At 42.7% G+C, this 23,656-nt stretch overlaps 1 protein-coding gene across 4 annotated transcripts in view; it reads right to left on the bottom strand.

Annotated features, from left to right (window-relative positions):
* Hr38 (Hormone receptor-like in 38) overlaps window positions 1–23,656 on the bottom strand; it is a 106,924-nt gene that overhangs the window by 42,724 nt on the left and 40,544 nt on the right. The window contains exon 2 of one of the 4 annotated variants that reach the window (XM_067351301.1): window positions 23,272–23,324. Coding sequence is in view for 2 of the 4 variants with exons in the window: in XM_012374461.2 (XP_012229884.1) it covers window positions 18,701–18,803 (103 nt within the window). In the remaining 2 variants the exon portion in view is untranslated. Of the gene's footprint in view, window positions 1–9,162; window positions 13,077–18,700; window positions 23,244–23,271; window positions 23,325–23,656 lie in introns of those variants that run through there. The other 3 variants (XM_012374461.2, XM_012374460.2, XM_067351300.1) reach the window with 3 other exon arrangements.

Below are 23,656 nucleotides of genomic sequence, written 5' to 3'. Positions count from 1 at the left end.
GAATAATCCTCGCGCCGACGGCATCGCGTTATTTCGGTCTGACGGATTTGGATCAGGGGAATGGAAGGTTAAATCTACCCCCGCCTCGATAAGTGGAGGTCCATTAATGAATCGGAAAATGTTGCGCCTTAAAGTGGAGCGCGAGCCAGGTATTCCGCGAAATCGATTCGATCGCGCAGTCACCGGCGCAAATCAAACGGCCAGACGTACACACACACTCGGATTTGCATATAAGTTGAAACAGGCACAAAACACTACACGTCACACAAGAGGCGTAACGAGTTTAAGTCCGCTCGCTCGTAGAGGAAAAAAACAGAACGACGACGGATCTGATAAGTTCTAGTTGTCGTGAAAGAACCCGATTATTTTCACCGACCGGTCTGAAAACACGACGCGCGATCACGCTGGCTCGACACAAAGTTGAACGACGCTCGATTAAGGTGTCTGGAGTAATATTAAAAAAATCACACGAAAGATTTCACTCGGCCGCTGGCGTGGTTTCACCCTTGAGAGCGATTAACGTAAATATTTAATAATGTTAGTGTTCAATGTCGCTCGTGAAATTGCCGTCCAAAGAGTTCGGAATGATTCTGATGAATGTTAATTAGACTAATTAGAGAACTGTAATGAAATAGGGGAGCTTTTAGGAAACGTTTTCCTTATCTGTCCAGCAGATCGCGTATCACGCGACAAAAGCGCAGGCGAGAACGACCGTTCGCAACGAACAAATGTGTAATGCGTGTGCGAGTATTTAGAATGTAATTATTCCGCAGATTGTAACGTTAAACGGAGCATCGATCTAAAAGTGGTAACACATTTTCGCAAACTAACTTTTCAGCTCTTTAATTGGAAAGAGAATCGAAGTCCAAAAATTCTTCACATTTGGATTTTGCTTTCGTGCAAAATTTTATTATCACCTCGTGTAATTCCATCTGGAAATAGAGCCTAACGAGTGGATATTAGCAACTCAATGCGAGCGACTCGGAACAAATTTAAGAGATGAATGCAGTTGTCAAATATATCACGGGTGCATTGCCTTTTCCGCAGACAAATAAGCGAAGATAGGATGGCAAAATTCCAATTTTAATTCCAACGTCAGCAGCATCGACGGGAGTCGCTCGCGAAAACAATCAGCTGCGCGTCCACCTGTTAAAAGCTGTTCGATATCCGCGGCGTTCTATCCGCTTTAAGCGGCGGCCTTACTCGCCCCCGTTATAGCGCGCGCGCACCAACACACGCGCGATCCCAGTGTAGGTCGTCAACACACAGAGAAAGCGACCGCCGATATCAACCCCTCCCCGGTTGATCCGACGCTTTGTACAGCTGCTTTACCTCCCCCGCCCGCCGCCCCTTTCATCCTCATCCGCGCCCGCCACCCCCCCCCCCCTTTCGCGGCCTCCTTCCACCACGACCGACCCCGCGGGCCACTAATGACGTCATACTGCGACGTCGTCTATGACGTCATTGTTGTGCCGCAGTTCCGTTCATCGATCCGACGAACCGCGGGGTCGCTGCAGGGGCGGCGGAAGAGACGCGTCGGTGGTGCGCTCTCTCCAGAAACGATTGGCTCTCGCTCTTTGTTGTGTGACGACTTTGTGTGCTTACGTTTCCGACGGTGGCAGGCTCGTCGCGGCCCACGTCTCTCCTCCTTTATTTTTATTACGTGCGAGAGTTGACGTAATGTGTCGGCGTGATGCCCGCCGACGCGACAAAAGGACCGGCCGATCCTAAAGCTTGACAATCGGAAGGACCTTGTAAGATAAAAAAGTTATAAAAAAAAACGCGGAACAGCGCGGAAAATAAAATCAACCGTGCGATAGAAAGATACAAGTGAAATAAGAGAAAAACAAATATATGTAAAATTGATAAATAACCTTGTCTCTACACTATTTTCGACTGGATGTGAAGGGGAGTGAAGTATAATCTGCGTAAACTAATATTTATAGCTAGAGTGCGCGGTTTGTGTATTAATACACTGCATTTGCAGTGTGCGGAGTTTCCCTCGTCCCCTATATCTTATTCTTACATTTCTCCGTGTCTCGGCCCTCACGCGATGGGTTCACGGTCAACTTGTCGCGCCCTATACGAGCCTGATTCCGTTAGCCAGAGGTCATCTAATTAGCATCTCTGTCTCTTGAATATGTTTCGCAAGCGTATAATAAAATACTTTCGCCCAACTGTTGTACGTATTTCGTTTGCGTCCCATTCGACGACATAATCGAAATTTACGTAAAGCACATCGCGCTTATCGGCCCGCGAGTCATATTTTGTCTCAAGATTATTCGCGGAACGAAATTTTATTTCGTGTAAATAGCATTTCGAAATTCCTACTCGCCGCTATCTGCAATTCATACAAAGCGAATTATATGAAACGCGAGATAACGAGGCCGAGCGGGTAATAGATTTAATTAAAACATTTCTTCCGTGTTGCATTTTGCGCAAGAGTAATGTGAATGGAATTGTTGGACGTGGGTGGAGATGGAAGAAACCACCCTTCGCGCGGCTTCCTGATACCGGCTTTCGTGCGTGTTGACGTAATATTAAGGGAATTATTATAAACGACCGTATCACGAAGGCTCAGAAAGGCCGGGCTGTTTTTGCCGTTCACGGCACGAAAGCGTTCACGGTTGTTTCATCCCTCGGCCCACGCTAGCCGAGCTTTTCCTTTTTGACGTATTTAGATCTGTGCAACATCAATGAAGTCATATAAAAAGGGAGCGTTGGGCGCGTCAACTGCGGAGGCGAATTTACGCAATTTCCCCGATCACACCGTGCTTCGTATTTGTTTTTACTTCACGCGAGTGTATAATTTTTATCGGGTGACAGGAACAGCTCGCCTTTTACCGTTACGATACAATCGAGCCATCCGTATCTCTGTTATCGATTTTACAATCTACTCATTTCGCATATGCTTATACGTGTATACATACGTTTATGTGGCGCTATTTTTCTTTATAATCTTGATGTACGGTATTCAATTTCTCTCACTCTTATAAATTGATGCAAAAAATTCCGTTAGATAAGGAGAAAAGAACCTCGCGAATAAAAAGCCACCTTGAAACCATCAAGCGTCACTTCCTGATTTTATTTCTGTTGAAAATAAATACCGTCGCGTTGTGTATCACTGTCAAGGATACAATAGTCGTGACTAAAGTTACTTTGCGCGGAACCGAGTTATTTCAACCCTGCCACGCCGCTTGCAGGATTTGTTGTTTTACCGGCCTTGGAGTCCACGTAGAATTCAACGCGGCGTTATCAATTATCAGTGTCGCGTGATTTTTTTAATTTCTAGTAACGATTCAAACATTGTCTTTCATCAATTCCATTTTTAGTCACGGAAAAATTTAATTTTAAAAAATCGTAAAAAAATGAAAGATATTAAAAAAAGAAAAACTGATAACTGCGAGTTATTTCTATAATAATTCGAGATTTCAATGTAAAAGTGACACGCAAATCTGAAATATGCAAAATCCATTTTTAAATTTGAATTTAGACAGAAATCTTGGAAATGATTTCTGCACTGGATTCTTCAGTTCGGAAAAGCATATTGCGCAACGCATTCAGAAATCACTTGTTTGTCCGTCGAATCAGTTGTTGCCGGCAATTAGCGATTGGACGTATTTCGATTCGACGTATAATGCGGCACGCGTGTCGCAATGTTTGCGTCACGCATCGCTCCGCGTTTATCCGCATCGGTTTTTAATTGAAATCCCTCCTTTCGTCGCGCTCGCGGAGCGCATTAAGCTGATCTACGAGCCCGCGAAGCATAGGCGACACGCCGTTTAATATCAATGCAAAAAAAAAAAAGCCGTCGTCCTCCCTCGCCGTCGTGACCTCGCCGAGGAATGCCGGGACAGTTATCTCTCGAACGCTGTCGATCGGAGAAAGAGAGAGTCGCCGGCCGGCACCAACTAATAAATTCCGATGCGCCACCACGATGCGTCGACACCATTGATTTATCGCCTTAATCATCGACGAGGACGATATTGAAAAACCGAGGAAGAAAGAGGACTCCGAGAGAGCTAAGGATAAATTAGCACGAAAGTCAACTTTTAACTCGCTCTTCGTCACTATTACAGCGGAGTTACATTCACGGCGGCGCGTTACGTAAATGCTGCAAATCGCGCGTAAGAATTGTCTCTTAATCCTCGCGATGAATCTTGTCCGCCACTTCGCCGTGCTAGACATCGTCGCCGGGAGTGTCGATCGACACGACAACCACCGGCGGCGAGAGATCGATAGCAAGAGCGACCTCCTCGGTCGCACGATTTCGAATGCATTTTTGCGTCTCTCGACTTTAACCGGAAACTAGTTCGGTTACATTCTTTCGCGGCGCATCGCATAATCACGAAATCATTATTATTAACAAATAGTTGTTATTAATCGTTATAATTCATTGGTACTTTTTTCAACACGTCAATCTGAAGAACAGTAATCGCAAATACATTGTCATTAAAAGTGTTTATTCTCGAAGACTGTAATTTATTATAATTTGCGGAATATATTTATTTTAAAATAAAAATAAAATTAAATCGCGAAATATATTTTACATAAAATGAGCAAAGCGTGTAAAAATCACAGAGAGACTCGATAGCATGTCACTAATTTAAATTTATAATAGAAACGAGACAAACAAGCAAAAATAAGACATTTGTTCGTGAAACAACAAACTATTTTCTCGCAAGAGATGATCCAGATCTGAATTAACGGACTGCAAAATCGCGGGTAGAGCAAGGGCATAAATATTTGGAAGCAAAAGTGAAAGCCCGCGAAGTAGGTCGCCGGTGATGAAGGTGGTACGTCATCGCGGGATTATCGGCGACGTTGCTCGATCGATAGCGCGAGAGGCGTCACGGCGCATCGCAACACGGTGATGATTGTTTCGTCGTCGAAATCGCAGCCTCCTATACACCGCACGGAAATATTTGATTTGCCCGTTCGTTAAAGTCCAACCAGATTACCGCGTTGAATCAATACGGCGTGCTTCGTCAGTGCCACCGTCGGCACACTCTCTCTCTCTCTCTCTCTCTCTCTCTCTCGCGTATATCCCGATATTCCTTCCCATTTCCACGCAAGCTTGGAAATAGCTTTCGACTCTAGCGTCGCGCTTAAAGCGGGCTCTTCATTCCCTCGCCGCGATGGCACGCAAACCGAGGTGCGCGCTAACAGCTTCGAAACTGTCCTCGACGATAAAAGAAACATCGTCGTAAATCAGTGAAAGTTCAATAAAACGTGTTGTAAACTCCACAGAGGATCTCGAGATCGTCGTGCGTAAATAAAAAATTTTAAAAGGTAGAATTTTACGCGAAAGAAGCATTAGCGCGCAGACGTTTGCTTTCTTCTAATATTCTGCACACCGGGAGCGCATCGTCAAACAAATCGATGTATACGCGAGATTAATCGCGCAAACTTTTTCTTATCCGAGACATTATCTTTGAAACTTCGTTCGAATAAATTCGCGATTGAGCTGGCTTTTTTTCATCGCTGGTTATTCACCGTGGCACTATTTCTGTGTCGTCACCGGCCGGCGCGCAAAAAGCTCGTAAGGAAGCACGTGTACGATGCGCCGGCCGCCAACAGATGCAGCGCGCGGTGCATAAACGTCCCTCGCGGCTCTCTATCGCGCATTACTGCATAGTGACATCACGCGAAATTGCGCTCCGTATTGCGAAAGGTATTACGTTTATAGCGCGCGACAGAGTGTCGAGGTTGCGCAGCTGTTGAATTTCTAGAGAAATTGCACGTTGCGCTTGTTCAACGCTTAAACGCACGCAAATTCCGACATTAAACGCTCTTCGAAAGGCAGCGTGAGAATATTCACGCGTCACTCATCTATTGTTACAAGTAGTTCTTGTCTCAACGCGTTAGACGAGTAAGTATACGTGTCAACCTAAAAATAACACGGAAACAAAATGCAATAAAAAAAAATAATAGAAATAAAATAATAAAAATAGAATGCACATATGTATTAATTCCTGCGGCGTGATAAAATAAATGCAAGCGTGCTGAATATGAATGACGCAATAAATATTAAATATTTTTTTTCGCGAGATTGCTATCGGCACACGAAAAGTACATTCGAGCACGTGGGTGAATTTGTTGACATTGGTGCATCGAGACATTTAACTCGACGTTGGCGAAACAATTGCTTGCGAGCTCTCTCTCTCTCTCTCTCTATCTCTCTCTGCAGTTAGTATTAGCAGTGAATTGCAAACGTTGGGAGATCAATATTTTGGTAGCGGTTCTCATGCCGCGCATCTGTCGTGTGTGCACAAATTCGGCGCGATTAGCTTGATCGATTGTTTAACTCGGTAAATTTGTTCCACTTAACAATCGCCGACTACGTATCCGGAATTACAAATTTTAAACGGTTTACACATCGATGCCGAATTGATACCAATAAATGTAATCACTGTAATAAATAATTGACATCAGTGAATGCATTTTGCTCCGAAAAATTGGAAGTCCAAAGACGTAAAATCATCATTAATACATTAACTCTGCAAAGCATGTTCAAAATGAGTTTACATGTAGAACGTACATTTGCATTCTAATTTTTTTTTCTTTAATCTTATATTTTTTTTTATATTAAATAATAATAAATCTTTGTGTAACGCAAATTTTTTCGCGCGTACAATTTCCACTGCAACAAATTTCACAAGCTATCTTCCCGTCCCCGACATAGAAAGAGTTTTCCCGTCTTTTTATTTCTCTTCCCTTGGCAATGGTTGGCCCAGTTTTTCCCGACTCCACTTTCTGCAAATTTTTCGCTAGCACTCTTCTATCTCTCCACGACTGCATTGTATAATTTCATTGCGTACGCTCTTAACCCGTTCGCCGCTATGAGAAATCTGACGCAGCGCACCGCCCACTATATGCGACACGTTATGACAGTAGCGCACGAGCGTGAGAGACTAAATTCCGCCAGAAATATGCAAGGCAGGTATTAGTTAGCATGTTAAGAAATTTTACAATTTTACTTTTTACATTTAAGTCTGTCTCTCTCTCTCTGTCTCTCTCTCTCTCTCTCTCTCTCTCTCTCTCTCTCTCTGTCTCTCTTCCCACAAGCTATTATACATTCGTTTCTACGCCCCCCTCGGCTGAATTATATTATCAAACCTAACAAACTCTCGACTCTGCTATTGTTATTATTTTTTTAATATGCTACATCTACGAAGAATGGATAGTAAAATTATAATTATATTTTTATTTCGCGCACAAACATTACAGAAAAAATTTATATCATGCACGTAGAAAACGAGAAAGAGTGAAAAAAAGGTAAAAAAAAAAGAAAAAAAGAATAGCACATTATTAATGCAGCATGCCGATCTTTAAAATCGATTCCAACTTCTAGAAAAATCGCGATCATTATCCTCGTCATTTCTCTACGTCTCTTCACATTTTTTTTCAAATGAAATAAGACCGAGATTTTTTTCTGATGCGGTCATTCACCAAGTCGATCGTCGTTCCGGTATTCACGATCGCAACGCTCGAGAACGGCGGCGTCGAAGGCAAAGCATGCGCCGTCATCGGCGTTTTGGCACGCGCCACCCGTCAGCGTCTTCGCTGCAGCGTCGCGGCGTCACGATCCCGCGCTCGCTTCATCGCCGCTTTAAATTTAGACACCGGCTATTACGCGAGCAGGCAGGCTCGTGTCTCGACGCAACCTCGACGACGTTGTTCGCCGCGACGACGGTGTCCTTCGTCGCGACGACGGCGTAATATCGTTTCCCGGAAGCAGTTACGCGAGAAAGCTACCACGAAATTACGAGCGTCAGAATGCAGTTCACGTGTCGGCGCGAGCAATGCGATCCGTGACAATTTACCTGACTAAATTCAATAAATAAGCCATTATTATATTGTTTGCCTAATTATTGAATTACTTGATTGTTATATGTTCATATACCCAATTAATTATAGAACAGATTCGCTATTTGCAAGATCCACTTTAAATATCAAATACACGTTATCTAAAATAAATAGTTATATATTATAGACTGAAATATCACATGTGAATAAATAATGCTATAATAATTAGAATATGCGAGGGAATTAAAAATAAAGTAAAAAAATTCAGGGCAAGAGTTAAATAGTAAATGTCTTCAATTCGTCTATTCAGATACCCTTTCTCGAAAATGGATCGAGCAAATTATAGACCTATTCCATCGCTATAAATTTTCAATTTTTCCGCTTTTAATTTTTCAACGTAATTTGGCTATATAATTATCAGTCATATAATTATTTATTATCGCGTTATTTCACACTGCAGTCGATTAAAATCGTAATTATTCAATAATGAAAGCGCATTACACTTTGCAAAATTACGTTTCCATAGAAAGCAACGCGTATACATGCTATATATGCATTTGCGTGCATACCTATATTTCATTAGTTGCGTAACGCTTGACTAACCCACTTTAACGCCCGTCAATCGATTGCGACAAATATCGCCGAATCCTCCGGCTACGGTTTGACGCAGGAAATCGCGTTGAGCGGTTCTCAAGAAATTTCTAAACCACCCCACCGGCTTTCGCCGTCTGTCAAATCGACTCCTACGCGATCGATACGACACACTGCATGTATCGTACCGCCGAGTCACAAAAAACAGCAAGGTGTGTCGGATCGCGACGATTACTTTACTCGCTCAAGAAAATATCCGATCATCAATAACCTTCTGATCCCCGCCAATGTTTCTTTTCAGCAAAGTCCACTTATACATCTCAATAAACGTTAAGAGACAATTGCATTCTGTTATACTGGTTTGTTATTGTACTGTAATGTATCGTATTGTCTCATTCAATGGTTTTCTAACATGCTTGTTACACTTGTTTATCGAAAAATTCAAAAATGACAACTAACTTCATATAAACAAAGATTAATAAAAAGTCTAAAGATCTATAAGAAAGAATAATAGCAGTTGCACGCGCGATTTGCGCAATATTCAATAGCTCGCACTAATTAATAAATATTACAAGCGATAAATATTTTCACAGCGGCAATTTATAACAACTGTTTCTCATTTAATGACCGTCATATAAATCACACTCGTGACTTGGATAAGATCTTTCGCCGCGAGAAAAAAAGAGAGAACTGAACAGCGAATTGATTTTAGGCGTTGAAAGGATCAATCGCAAACAACAACAATACCAAAAGTTTCCTTACCGAAAGAAGTCGCTTTGAACGATTGGTCGTCGGGACGCTGCTCGGCTTACCTCGCCACGGTCGATCGAAGCATCACGCGTCGCGATCGCACGAGAACGGGTATCAATATCAGCTGGCGAACTGGCAGAACACCGGAAACGCGGAACTGTGTGCGAAAGCAAGTGACGGCTGAGAGCTAACTGACGGAGGCCACGTGGAGGAGGAAGGTTCGACCGTCACTGAAGCCGCGACGCCCGCCGCCACCACCACCTCCAGCGCGGCAGCAACGACGTCGACGGCGTCGACAACGGCGATGCATGACGCCCGAAATAGCGTCGTCCTTGGCGGAGCGCGTGACGTCGTCATCCCGCCGCACGGTCGATGACGGACGGGGGCGGCGTTGTGACGTCAGCATTGGTGCTACCACCGTCGTCGCTGCTACCGACGCCACCGACGCCGAGTTTGCGCGACGCAGATGTTCGCGAGGTGGACACGAGACGCGAGTTCTGCTATGGAAACGATCGATGGAGATCCGCGTTGAATCGATCCGCGCGATTTTCATTTGTTCATCACGTACTGACTTTGTTGTAAATTGACGACGCGCGAAATCAAAGACGCTACATGATATACGTATATTTTATAGAAGTTGATAACATCAATTATTGCTTATGTAAAAAAAAATTGGAGACAGACTCTGAGCGAAATAACAATAAGCTTTAGAAACGCAATGAAATAAACTGTCCTTATCGACTCCAGTTCTCATTCGCCAGCTTCAATCTCCGACAAATTTATCTTCAATCGTAATCTTAAACTCAGAGATATCTAACGTTAAGAAATAAAGAACCATGTAAAAAATAGATCGGATCCAATGAAATTCTCGTGAAGGAGATATACTGCAAATTGATACGAGAGTTTAAAACTGATAGCGATGACGTTGGATACTATGTCAATACAAAAATAAAACATCTACGGTATTTTAGCATGCTTGATTAATCGCTATTATCGTACATTTTTGAAAAAAAAAACGATCAAACCATAAAATTATCTTTCGATAGAAAATTTACTTCCAAATCGGTAAAAAAATATTGCGTGCGTACCATTCATTTATAAAATAGTATGACAAAAATTTCAAATTCAACATTCGGACAGACACATGCATATAGCATTATAAAATAATCTGTTACTAAATTCAAATTTCATATATAAGTTCATAATGCATAGTACCGAAAAGTGCTAAAATGGTTGACGACAATCAAATGCGATTGCTGTAAAATTCGTTTAGAAAGCATGTTAATACATGCAACGTCGCTGTTTAAAACAACCGCACGTTTAAGGGCCAGTTGTTCCAATTTCTTCGTAGATTCATCCATCAATCACTATTAGGTAAATATCAGTAATCCTTACTCGGTGGTTAGAATACCGAGTAAAATTACCTCTTGGTAATAACAATTTAACTCGTAAGTAAACTTTATCAACAGATAAAACAACAGTCACTGAATATTTACTTAACAGTGATTGACGGGTAAATTTGCCAAGAAGTTGGAACAACCGACCCTATATGAGGCTTACGGTAATTCGGATATACCGCGTGGCAAAAATGTGTAACGCCGCTGTATGACGCACGTCTGCTTCACCTGAAATAGACTTCACCGCGGAATTCGCGTTCTGCTTAAGTTTCAAGTAAAACGACACCATTTTCCGTGCGCAGTACCAAATCTGTTCCACGCCGTAAAATTTCTGTTTCCCTTACGACTCGTTCGTTTTGTCCGCGTTGGCAGAGAAATGGAAGCAATTAAAATAAACGTAAAATCTAACTAAGAATAGCCCAATAATCTCGTGAAACCGTAAAGTTATCCATGAAAAAAGTCAAGAGTATATTTAAATACTCGATACTGAAAAATCATGAAAAAATGTTAATTGTATTACTGCAAATTTATTGTGTACGATTCTCAAATAAAGTGTAAATTAAAGGGAAGAGAAATCTATCAGAAATAGATGATTAAATTATATACCTATATATAATGTACTACATATTAAACTACATATTACGTGTACGTTGTGATGTCGATTACATCGCGCGACGTTAACACGACGTCGATAAGGCCGGTAATTGTCTGCTTTGTATTTCCTGGCGATCTGTTCGCGAAAGTCACGATACCGAAATTTCGCCTCTTCGTGCAACATGTGCGCGTCATACTCGACAAAAGGCTCATCACATCGTGGTAATAACGCCGTGCGTTAAATATTTGACGAAGTTTCGCGGTGTAGCATTTATGCAATATAAATCACACCGACTCGCATACGTCCGATTTTTGCACGCTTCTGTCCTGTCCACCCCGATGAAGTTCGTTTCTCAGTCGCGTGTCTACCCCAAAGAAAAGGTTTCACCTTCCGTATTCATCGCGCACACCATAATCGTATTGTGCTTGCGGCCATCATATATCGAATGATTTCTTTCGCATATATGTGTGCGCTGTTTATGCTAACCACAATTTCCACACTCGCAAATTGCATTTGCCATGCGTGTTTAATCAAGTAATATCACAAATATTTTGCTTAGCAAAATCGAAGCGTTTGGATATTGATATTTGATTATAAAATTTGATATTTGTTTATCATTATAGAAAGAATTTATAATTATATTGATTTATACTTTATGAAGTAGCAAAATAGAATATTTACCAGCGTGTGTAAATTGATATGATTACATATTAAATAAATTGAATTAAATCACATTTTGATATATTACAGATATTGATACGTATATATACAATATATATGTAAATACCTATTAAAACTATCATCAGAGCATTATTATAGTTGGTATTTTCATTTAAGGCAGCTTTTAATAAGTATAGAATAAAAGACATATTTACTTTATAAATATTTCCAAAGAAATTAAATAAAAAATTATCTAATGTTTTCTATAAAAATGTGATATAATGTATAGGTCAAAAAATACAACTTCCTATAAACTTTCAATCTTCCTACGTGCATAAGGAAAATTATATAATATAAAAGTTTCTACAGAAAGATCAGCATTAAAAATAACACGCAGAAAGTATAATCAATGGTTTTAACGCGAATTAACTCTTAAATATCACTTATGGGTCATTCGTGTTCATGGAAGTTTTTCAACTTTCAAAATGTAATATTTAATTTTCTTTCAACTTTTCAAACATGCATTACTACATAATAACTTTATCTCACGACACGTGAAAATCACGTAAAGCAGAATTTTCGAACGCAACGCTTGTCAAATTTTTCCGAAAAAAAATTGGCAGCGTGCCGTGTGTTATCCGTTATTATCTCATCCCTCAGTTGCGCAAAGATACGTTTTATCTCGAAAAAGCGCGACGTCAATTCCGGAGCGAGCGTGATTTACAATCTGTCGGCTATCGCGGACGCGATAAACAAATCGATCGGTGAACAAATCGAACGAATCGCGGAATGCCTTATCAATGCCAACGTCGCGTAACGTATGATGCACAGTAAGCGAACGGCGTCGCGACGCTTCGCCACCGTATACCATCATTGACACGTGCGAGCGGATTAACGACGTTTCTTAAACGCGACTGAATCGAGATATATGAATAGAGGTTTATATCTCACGCGTGGTTCGGCATTAGAGCACGTCGGAAACGTGAAAAGTGTAAGCGGCACGTGATGCGTCAGCCGTCTTTGCCGGCTGCTTTGGTCACTTTTGTAGCCTGGCCAAGCAGCCGCGGATCGCCCGCCTCGCACGTATATTTAGTTTGCCCAGCAAAACAATGCAATTGGCCTCTAGGAAGCGCCATTTGATTCTCCGTTGGGCCAACAGGACCTTTTTTTAAGCTTTTACACTCTTTGACTCACTGCGCGAGCAAGTGTGCTTCTCTCGTGGTTGACGCACTTGAATATGGACGATTCAATTATTGAAAAATCGAAGAAAAAGTAAAACTTATTTGTAAAAATTGAGAATCTTTTTAATAATAATGTATTCTAATAATAAAAAAATTAATATATCGGAAAAAATATGGGGCGAATGGATAAACTATAAATTATTCTAGGGATGTCATAACTTTGTTGTTTTAAATAGTGAAGAACGGCTTTTCACACGAATATCGTTTTTATGCATCAATATAGGTTTTTGTCGGCGGAGCTACCGATTAATTGCGTTATGTATAATCGCACTCCCCTAAATGCTAAAAATAACCAATAACCTCCGACGATAAAAATTTTTCTACAACTAATTTCATACGAATTAGAGATAATTTCTCTTTCTCTACAAGTGTAAATTGTCACGAATCAACTAATACTTTTGGTTCGTTTAATAATAATTTTTTTATCATCGCTTCGGAAGCATCGAAAAATTATAAAAGTGGAAGGATCGATTAATAGCAAAAAAAGAATAGATTGAAAAAGTTGCTGTAGAAGATTTAGTAGTCGAATAAATGCGGTTATAGGCGGCTTTTTTGACACGCAGGATACGTGCATACTAGTTAGCGTATCGGTAAATCGGCTCGGAGAATCGTTCAATGCGTGATTTGCGCATAATAGTTCGCGCCGCTCAGCGCGAAAATAGAGACGTGAGCATGGAAAAGAAATAGGACGGTGCGCGCGCGGGCGCGCCGATTGGCTATGCGATACGGTAGAGAATATAATGTAAGAATTTTTATACGGGAGAGAGGATATTTTCCGATATCACTTTAAGCTACCCCTTGTGCTGCTCAGTGGCTGCGTGAACGAGCTCTACGTTATAACGGGTGCGCGCGTTACGGCCGCAAGAAAGCACGCGCGCGCGACGTCGTTATCTTGGTTACGGCACACGCGTGCATAATAAACACGTGTAATATATGTATACATACGACACTACGGCTGTTTATGGAGCTCTGGCCTTGGCGAGTCAAGGGACGCGGGATTTGTCGCGTACAAACCCTCCCGTGTGCCCTGCCCCCCTTGCTCTCTCTCTCTCTCTCTCTCTCTCTCTCTCTCAACATGTCGGCGTCTCTAACAACCCGAGAGAACATCTCATTCCCGGCGCACCCTTTGATCGCGCGCGATCAGAGCCTTCGATCTCCGCTGGATAAATCTCTCCCCCCAAGAAACCCGATTAAATCTGTCCGCGGACTCGAGAAAGTCTGGTCTACGTGCGCACAGAACACGAACAATGACGAGGGATTTATGTTATTATAATATTATATAATTATGCTATTATTATATTATATAACTATTATAAAACTTTATCTATTTACCGCGTCAGAGTAGATATATAACGTTTACTTGCGTTTTTGCAAGATTAATTAAATCAGCACGGCGTGTTAAGTAGTTATGACCGATCGCGATCAGACATCGCTATAAAAATACTTGTCCGATGCCTGAGTAAGTACATATTTAACTACTGATTAAACGATACCCGCGATTGTATTTATTGAATTATCTTGCATCGCATCAACAACGTACAAATTTCAGAAGCAAAATGATACAGAAATAGAATCCGTTATGATAACAAAATATTAATTTTACCATCTAACATGCAAGCCCCAAATATTGAATATCTCATCACGAACAAGCACAAGCGCTGTATGCAAAAGAGAGGAGATATGCATCGTGTGTTAATTGCGCAAATACGCTATTTCTGACATGTTATAACAAATTATCGGTAGTTCGCGTTTCAATGAGAAATTTTTCCAATTTTACATCTTGTATTTTGCAACTGAATAAAGCGGAAAAATCGATTTTTTTCGAACAATAGTTTCCGAGTAACAGCAAATCTGAAAATCGGTCAAATTTTATCAACTATGAATAATCGATTCCAGCTCGCTTTTGTCTCCGATGCTTCTCTCGTCGCGCGATCTCGCATCCGATCCATCGATCGGCCAAACAGCGCCCACTTGGCTTTACGGCGTGACGCGCGTTTTGAGCGCGCGGAAGAAATCAGTTGCCGATTTACCATTGTCACGGCCGTTACTCTCGCGAGAGCGTTACAATCGGCGGCTGTCGCAATTCGAGCACGGCAATGCAGCGAAACCGGTGACCGGCCGGCTGTCTCACCGCCTCGCCTCGCCTCGCCTCGTCGCGCTGCACCTGCGCCCGCTCGCGCGCGGCGCAAGTGGTTATATTTGTAATCCTCGTATACTCTCTTCTTTCCCTACGGTCTCGTGCAAGCCAAGTATGTACGCGGAAAAGAAACGACTTGCACTCGGCCGACTGCCAGACTATATTTACCGCGACATGCCGATTACACCTGTAAAAAGTCCTGTGGGAACGGACGGCACGAATTTCGCGATGTTGATTAATCATCCCAAGATCCATGAGACCCCACCCGAAACATATCGAATGTATCTCCCCAATAAAGCGAATTTTCTAAATGCTGTATGAAAATTACAACGAGGCTTTGGCTTTTTGTATACAAGAGTTATCGGTTATAACACGCGATATCAATTTATTTATATATTTATCGATTAAAAAATAATAATTATAGCTGTGGAATAGAAGCGAAAAAGTAATATAGTCTTCTTATTAATTTTTGAATAAACGTGCTTGGTTTGTCAGCGAAGCTCAAAGATGATAATGACGATGGCAATAAGTCTAATACCATAATAACGCTAATATCATCTAAAAAATTTAAACTGATAATTCTTTATTAAAAATGTATTTGAAATTTTTCCTACTAGAATAATCCTAAATTTACTAAAATAATACATTAGATGAAATTAATGTGAATTGATCGATTAATTCAAATTAATGTGCTCTACAAGTTTTAAAAATTCTAGAAAAAAAAAACATTTTTTATGTCAAATATATTTTTCTCATTTGCTATAATATTGATACCGAAAGATTCGGACTTAAAGATTCAGCTTGACGTCATAATTTTTGCGCGGTCGTCGATCGATGCGACCGATGAATTGTGATTTAATTGGCAGATGAAGAATAATCGCGGTAAAGTGGACCACCGCGACTGTCTAGGCGAAATAATAACAACGATATTCTCGTCCGCGGTCTACGTCACGGCCGTGACGTAAGCAGCTATCGGGCACAACGGTGACGAACGTTTGGAAATATCGGTCGGCCGCGAGGCGACGATAACCCAAATCGTCCCGTAATAGCATTCAATTATTTATCTACCGCTGCTCGATTCACCGCAAATGGCACAGACAGAACCAGTTGCAATTATCGATGATAAAATATTGCGCGAGTATAAAAATTTATTGCGATTTTCATCAACTAATATTCTTAATGAAAACTGACAACGTTTGAATATGTGCTTCAATCTTGACCAAAATAGATGAACAAGCTTATTATGTGTCATTGCTCCGGATTGTTATTGAAATAAAGTTAAAACGACCAATATTCATAAAAAATTTATCGTAAAAAGCTGTCTAATAGGCGCATGAGGATTACTTTTTCGTGTAATTGCACTAAAAACACGTGCAACAAATCGTTGTATCGTGATAAATTGTATTAATTTTGGTATATGTTCAACAACCAAAATATTAGAGTGTAACACCGTGCGACCTATATATCGAGAAATACATATAGATTATAAATAAATATTTCAATTTAGTATCATATTTCATAAAGTTTTAAACATATCACATAAATTTAACTGCATGCAACTGATAATTCAAAATCGAAAAAAATCAATTAACTAATTTAATCATAATTCAATTCATTGTGATAGGCTGTTAATATATTAAATATTAATCGTGAACATTGACATTTTCATATATTCAATAATTCGATAATAAATTTCAATTCTACATCAAAAGTAGTTCTAATAAAATTTCAATATTTTAATATTTAATTGCGTGTATTGAAGGAATGTTAAATCCTTTAATGTAGTTATTTATCGAACAGTTTCTTAGCTTTAAAAATTTAAAAATTTAAACTTTTACAAGAATCAATTAGAACTAATTTTTTTCCATTACATTTAATGTTTCGTGAATTATAAAATAAAATTTCATGAAAGTTTCAACATGCAATTTTTCCGCTGTTATTAAATTCCCAATAAAAAAATGCTGTTTGCATTTTTATTGAGAGATTTAAAATCCCTCAAATTTCCTCTACATCGTCCATTATTATCATCAAAGTGGGCTTCAAATCATCCCAATACTCAAACGAGATTCATAATATACAACGCACGCGAAATATCAACGCGAGAGAAAGCCATCTACATATGTTATCAAAATAAAAAATTGCCATCTTGTCGACGACGATTGTCGAGAATCGCGATCTAGCACCCTCGGCGCGGCAACCACCATCGCTACCACCACCACCATCGTCATCATCATCATCATCATCATCATCATCATCATCATCATCGTATATCACCACCACCATAACCGTCACCAGCAGCGAGCAGCTTTTTATAGGGTGATCCGCAATCTTGTGTCCCGTTTATCTGACTTACACTTGCTCCAATGATCGTGGCGTTGCACCGCGTGGTGCTCGAGGTTCCGATGATGATCGTGATTGTTGTTGGTGTCCGCGGCGATGGTAACCTGATGATACGGCGTGGCGGTGGCCAGGTGGATCGGCACCGTCGCCGATCGCTCCTGCTGCTCGACGCCCAGGTGTCTGCCGCCGGCATCGGTGACGCCGCGATGCTGCTGATGTTGATGATGGTGGTGCGCCACGACGCCGACGGTAGCGGCGGTCGCTTCCGTGCTGCCGGTACTGTCCTCGACGGTGGTACGCATCGCGCGTACGATCAACGACGACCTCGCCCCTCGTTCAATCGCAGCAGCTGCCGTTCATCGATCGACCGCCGATCGCGCGTGTCATCCCGCGACAATTCGCGACTCACGCTCGTGGATCGCGATTGAGAATTGTGCACGCGCGTCCAACACAGCGGAGAATATCCGAGATATCAACACGGGTTCTATAAATCCGCGCGGGCCTCTCGAGAGAAATTAGCGTGAAGCGTCTCGAGTGAGTTTCAATACACTGAGCATCGGAGATCTAGATCTCAGCCTCAATCCTGAACAGAGAATCTGACCTCCGATCAGCAAGTATCAGCGAATTGCGACAAGTCCGTTTCTTACATGCAATCAATGAGATCGTAAAAGAGTGAGATCAGTGTGTTTCACGGTCCACGCCAACTGGTTTTCAAAAATCACGTCGCGTTTGAGGAGATGTAAAAAAGTGACGTTCGGTACATCTCTTTAAATGAAGCATGCGCGCTGGCTGGCGGGTGGATGGTAAAAGCGAGGGAAGAAGGAACGGCGTACAAGTAGAAATGGTGATGAAAAACGATCAGATCTTCGACTGAGCGCGGTCGAAAATCTTCACGTTATCAGTTGACCGCACGCATGCTTTATCAACTGTCCGATTATCCATGAAATTCCATGGAAAAGTTGTGTGTGAAAGAAGCTTGAAGGGAGAGAAATGAGAAGAGAGAAAGAGAGAAAGGAAAATCGGGGTGGAGAGAATGAGATGAGATTTTCCCGCCGTCAGCCGGCGGAGAGTGCTCTACGAATTCCCGCGCGCAACACACACAAAACACAGGAGCAGAGCCGACAGCCTCCTCCCGCGCAACAACAAATGAACGTGAGACAGCACGTGATGTATCACCGACCTGCGTGCGTCGTCGTAGGGCAAGACGAGTCCTTCCTGATGATGTCGCGTGAGGTCAGCGCCCCACCGAGGAGCCCGAATACTTCCGCCCTGGGCACTCGCATGCAGAATCCTGATACCGCCTCGCCGCTTATCGTCGCTGTCGCGTCGTCGTGACGGACGACATCGTCGTTTTTTTTTTTTTTTTTTTTTCTTCAATTAGGACCCGATCCCTCGGATGCACCTGCTGCCGTCTGAGCCCGCTTGATCCCCGCTGAGAAGGCCGATTACCATTCAACACTGACAGCCGATTGAGCGGATCGTCACTCCGGAGCACCGTTTCGCGACGATCAACACGCGGAAACCCGAAGCGGGATCGCACAGGTGTCCCGCTGTTTCGCGACGACGGTACAAGCCACCCTCGCGCAAACGCTCAGTCCCGCACGATTCTGATACGCGCGTAAAATGTAACGACCTCGGCGTCGAATCCTGTGAAACGTAGCCGAGAGACGTCGAGAGAGACGAAGAGCGAACGAGAGAGAGACAGGTGAAAGAGAGCCTGTGAGAGAGCGGAATCTTCGGTTATCCTGAGAAGCGGTACACTCGTACGGGTGGCCGGCCGCCGCGTAACTGAGTCCGGATCGCGCGCGTTCCTCCGCTATATTAAAACCGTACTGTGTGTAGCGGCAGCGGCGACGGCGCGGAGCGAAGCAGAGAACGGGCGGAGCGGCGACGCGGGGAGGCGAACGGCGCTAACAATGACGTCATCTCGGACGTCACAACCCGGGACACGCACACGGCAGCAGCCGGCGGCGGTGGATCGATGGTCCCGGCCCGAGTATGAGCGCACCTATTGGCCCACGCGGCTGATGATGCCGTTACGATGACGTCCACACGCCACCCACCGGCCGCCCAGCTGCTACCCTCTTCCCTCCCGCCCTTCTACGCCCCCACACCCCTCCGGCACCCGTTTCAACCCCCACGCAAACCTCGAGGCAGGAACGGCACGCGGACCGCCGCATCGTTTAAGATAAAGGGAGAAAAAAGACAAGCGCGCAGAGGAGAGATAGAGAGAAAGAGAGAGGGAGAGAGAGAGAGAGAAGACACGGGCTTTAAATCCGTTCTATTCGTCCTGGATTTTCCTGGTTCCTCGTTTACTTTAACTGTCTCTCATTTTCTTTAACTGTTTTGCAAGTAGCAGCAATTTTCACGAACGTGGCATAATTATATTACGATTATGATGTTATCCGTTTTATGTACTGTGGCCGAATGCCTTTTATATACTGCAGTCGAACGGATTTTTATGAGTGCAAGTACGATTAGTTTACGATGATGCTGTTATGCGCTTTATTGAAGTTTTTCCACGAAAAATGTTTTCAGATAAATGCATAAATTTCTATTAACGCAACATCAAGCCAGCGATATTATTCTATATAATAGAGCCTAATTTTATTCTAGTTTTCTAATTTTATAGCAAAATAAAATATTCTCCCGCAGACCCCACGAGAATCTTTTCAATTGAAACTTTATTTCTGAATTTAATACTTTTATTACGACTCTATTTAACTGCCAGTCGCAGTAAAAGATTTCCCATATTCAGATTCGCTCGTCAATAAAATAGATAAGCTGAACATTAAATCCACAATTAAGTCTCAAATTAATATCCTCCTTGAAAGCTGTAAAACGACCGTGACAAATGATTCAATTCGTCGACGATGACGATTTTGTAATGTGTGCCAAGCGCGTTAGCGCATCATCATCTTTCTTACACATTATCATAAATATACCGAGATCGATCTGACGGCCGGGGCTTATGCCGCTGCTTACGGCCGGTTTTGTAATATCGATGTGCAGAAACTGTGAGAGCCGATACTCGCTGCTCGTGCGTGCAGCGATGCACCGGAATGCATCCAAGGCGCGCAAACGTGCTGTCGTTATTAACCTATGACCTAGGAACGCGCAATCCAGCCAACCCCGTAATGTAATCAGCCGATGACTGATAATTATCGCGTAAAAATATGACGCTATTTTTTTTTCGCTACTCTGTCCGCGATGATCTCAGACTGTATTCATAATCCGAACAAACAGGAGGACAAATTCTAAGGATAATTAATTCCCCCTGTGACGTTTATCCTCGTGACGCAACGGATCACCGCGGGATTATTATGTTCTACTTTGACAATGAAAAGCGCGGACTTTAATTTTGTAAGGTGATTCCGTAAGGCTCCTTTAATTCTCCTCTTCCTCGAGAAGTTTTCCAAACTTGCGTCGGAAAGAAATTGAATGGCGGAACAAGTAAATTTACCTAGATTATCTTGCTTTTCCTTATAATTTTTCGATCACCGCGAAGTTTCGGAAAACAATCCGCCGCGCGGAGTAACGCCAAATTAGAATTCCAATAAAATATCCAATATACACCTACACTCTGCCGCTGTATAGCAGAAATTGTGTCTCGAGTTACCGTTGAATCATTAATAGCTGTGCCCTATTTTCATAAATTCGCCATCAATATCGATACAACACAATTAAAAGTTTCTAAAACGTGTCGCGGCGTCTGGCCGCACATCTCACCGTTCCCGACAGAGAGAGAGAGAGAGAGAGAGAGAGAGAGAGAGAGAGAGAGAGAGAGAGAGAAAATATCCCCGCGCAGACTCGATCACTCGAAACAAGCGGCTTAGTACGTCATCAATTTAGCCGCGTCGTCACTTGAGGGTGAAACGATGACGTCATAGTTTTCTCTCGCCGCGCGCCCCTTTATATGACGACGTTTGCGCCACTCTTATCGGACGCTTCTGCGCGCGGGTCAGCTTACAGCTGAGGCGGGAGGCGAGGAGAGGACAGTTGCCGAGAGGGAGAAAGGGACAGGGTGAATAGCGGGACGAGGAAGGAAGACAGAGAGGGATGCGACGCATAAGCACACACGCCGTTCTTCCGTCGTCGATTGCCACCACCGCCGCGCGGCCTCCATTCATGCATCACCCGACGTACCCCCGCGCGCTCAACTAGCCCACCTTCGCGTCCCCCTGGCATCTCCACGTCCCTCCTTCACCTTCCGCACGCGGTGCACGCGTGGCAGAGCGGAGGCGTCAGCACAACCTGGCGCTGCCCCGATTTAATCAGCCGTGAGACGAGCTACTTCGACACGTGACGAAACGCTGAGGGCTCTGTGATGTCGCCGGCGTGCCGTCACCTGTGTGAAACGACCGCTGATCCGGAAGAACGCTGGCCGAGGGGTAAGGTCGACTTCGATCCGGTCGCAGCAGAGTGGAATCGGCGTGCCGGTCACACGCCATTCTCGCTCGGAAAACAGCTTGCGACTAAATCGCGTTTCACTGCTATCTTATACGTCTCGAAATTGATTGGCGTGCATAGATGCATCTTCCAATTATATAAAAATTTTAATGTATTTCTCAATACGATCCGATATTCCAAGACTTAAAGCTCGATATAGTGGGTTTATCGAATAAAAGCACGCGAATTCATAGATCGATCGGAGGCGTAAATAAATTTATCCGGGAGAGATTAAATCTCGTAACCGATTGTGAAAGCGTAAACCGACAATGCGAAGCAGAAACAGCGGACAGTAACAAGAATTGACTGACATTCACGATAATTCAACGAGCGCGATTATCGCGACGATCGCGCGGCGAGATACACATAAATGTCGGTAATAAGATAAAGGCGAATAAAGTCATTTGCCTCTCGGCGAAATTTCGTTGATTTCGTCGACAAGACAGCGGTCGATGATGATCGGGCGCGTATCCCCGGGGCTAACGGTACGATGGTAATATGCAATTCCAATCGCCTCGCTATCAGCGAACACACAAACAAACGTACGTGACAAGCCTGAGCAACTCGGGGCTCCGGCAATCAGCTGTCATCGATAATCCCGTTAATTCAATGATAGATTTTATAATTGAAATTATTCGCGCGTTGCTGACGATATTCAGCCTCGTGAGCCGCGCATCACTCGTCACAACTCGCGTTACGTTCATTACGCGAGTATTAATCTGATATTAATGACAAGACGTGCGGAACGTGCAACGTTTCCGGTACAGCCTTGATTAATTAACAAGCCTGATTAATTAACAGCCGCGGCACATTTAACATCCACGGCACATAATAGTTTCAAAATAAGTTATCACGCTCTCGCCCGAGGCGATCTCAATTTTTGTTTGTTCGTTGAAACAAACGTTGGTAAGATAAATGTGTGTTTTTGCACTGCAGCGTCACACATCGTCAACAATTCGTGTCATTCGTGAGATGAAAGAAATAGATCGTGCTAAGATTATTTCGAGCGGTTAAAAAGATTAAAGGTGTTGCCCGCTTCTTTGAAAGACAAAATTAAGCAGAGAAAAATAATGCACAATATATATGGTACATTTTGGATGTGCGCGAATGATCTATACGTCTTTCCAAGAAACATTCGCTTCGATCCTAGAGCGTATAAAAAACGTATTCTAATTTGGTGGCTGCACTCTTTCGACAATAAGAGACGTACAAAGTAAGTTCGAGTAGTACTTATTTTGCACTCTTATACTTTGTATAAAAGCGATTCGTGCATTATGTAATGTAATAGTGAAATTTACTCACCAGCCGATGTCCTGTCGCTGCAATACGTGGCTCTGCCGTTGCTTCAAGCACGCCTGTAACAAACATTAATTAATTAATACAATTTATTCACACCGCGCACCTGAGTTTTAGAAGCGCGATATAATATATATATCTCGCAAAATACTCAAGTGAATAATTCTGAGCTTGTCGGAAATCATCTCAGCATTTGAAAAACTTTTGTCTTTCTCCGCGGCTTATTTGCATCGAATTATCAACAATTATATTGACCTGCGATTACACCGCAAGTGATCCCGATTTACGTCGAAACCAAATGATGCCATTTAGATCAGTGACCGTGGCTTACCTCGCTACTACGCTCTGGTCAGCTGATCGGTTGATCGTAGTAATGCAATAATTACGTAAT

The sequence above is a fragment of the Linepithema humile genome, chromosome 3, assembly GCF_040581485.1.
Source record: "Linepithema humile isolate Giens D197 chromosome 3, Lhum_UNIL_v1.0, whole genome shotgun sequence".
Taxonomy (NCBI): Eukaryota; Metazoa; Arthropoda; class Insecta; order Hymenoptera; family Formicidae; genus Linepithema; species Linepithema humile.
This window is presented reverse-complemented; position numbering and strand designations above follow the sequence as displayed.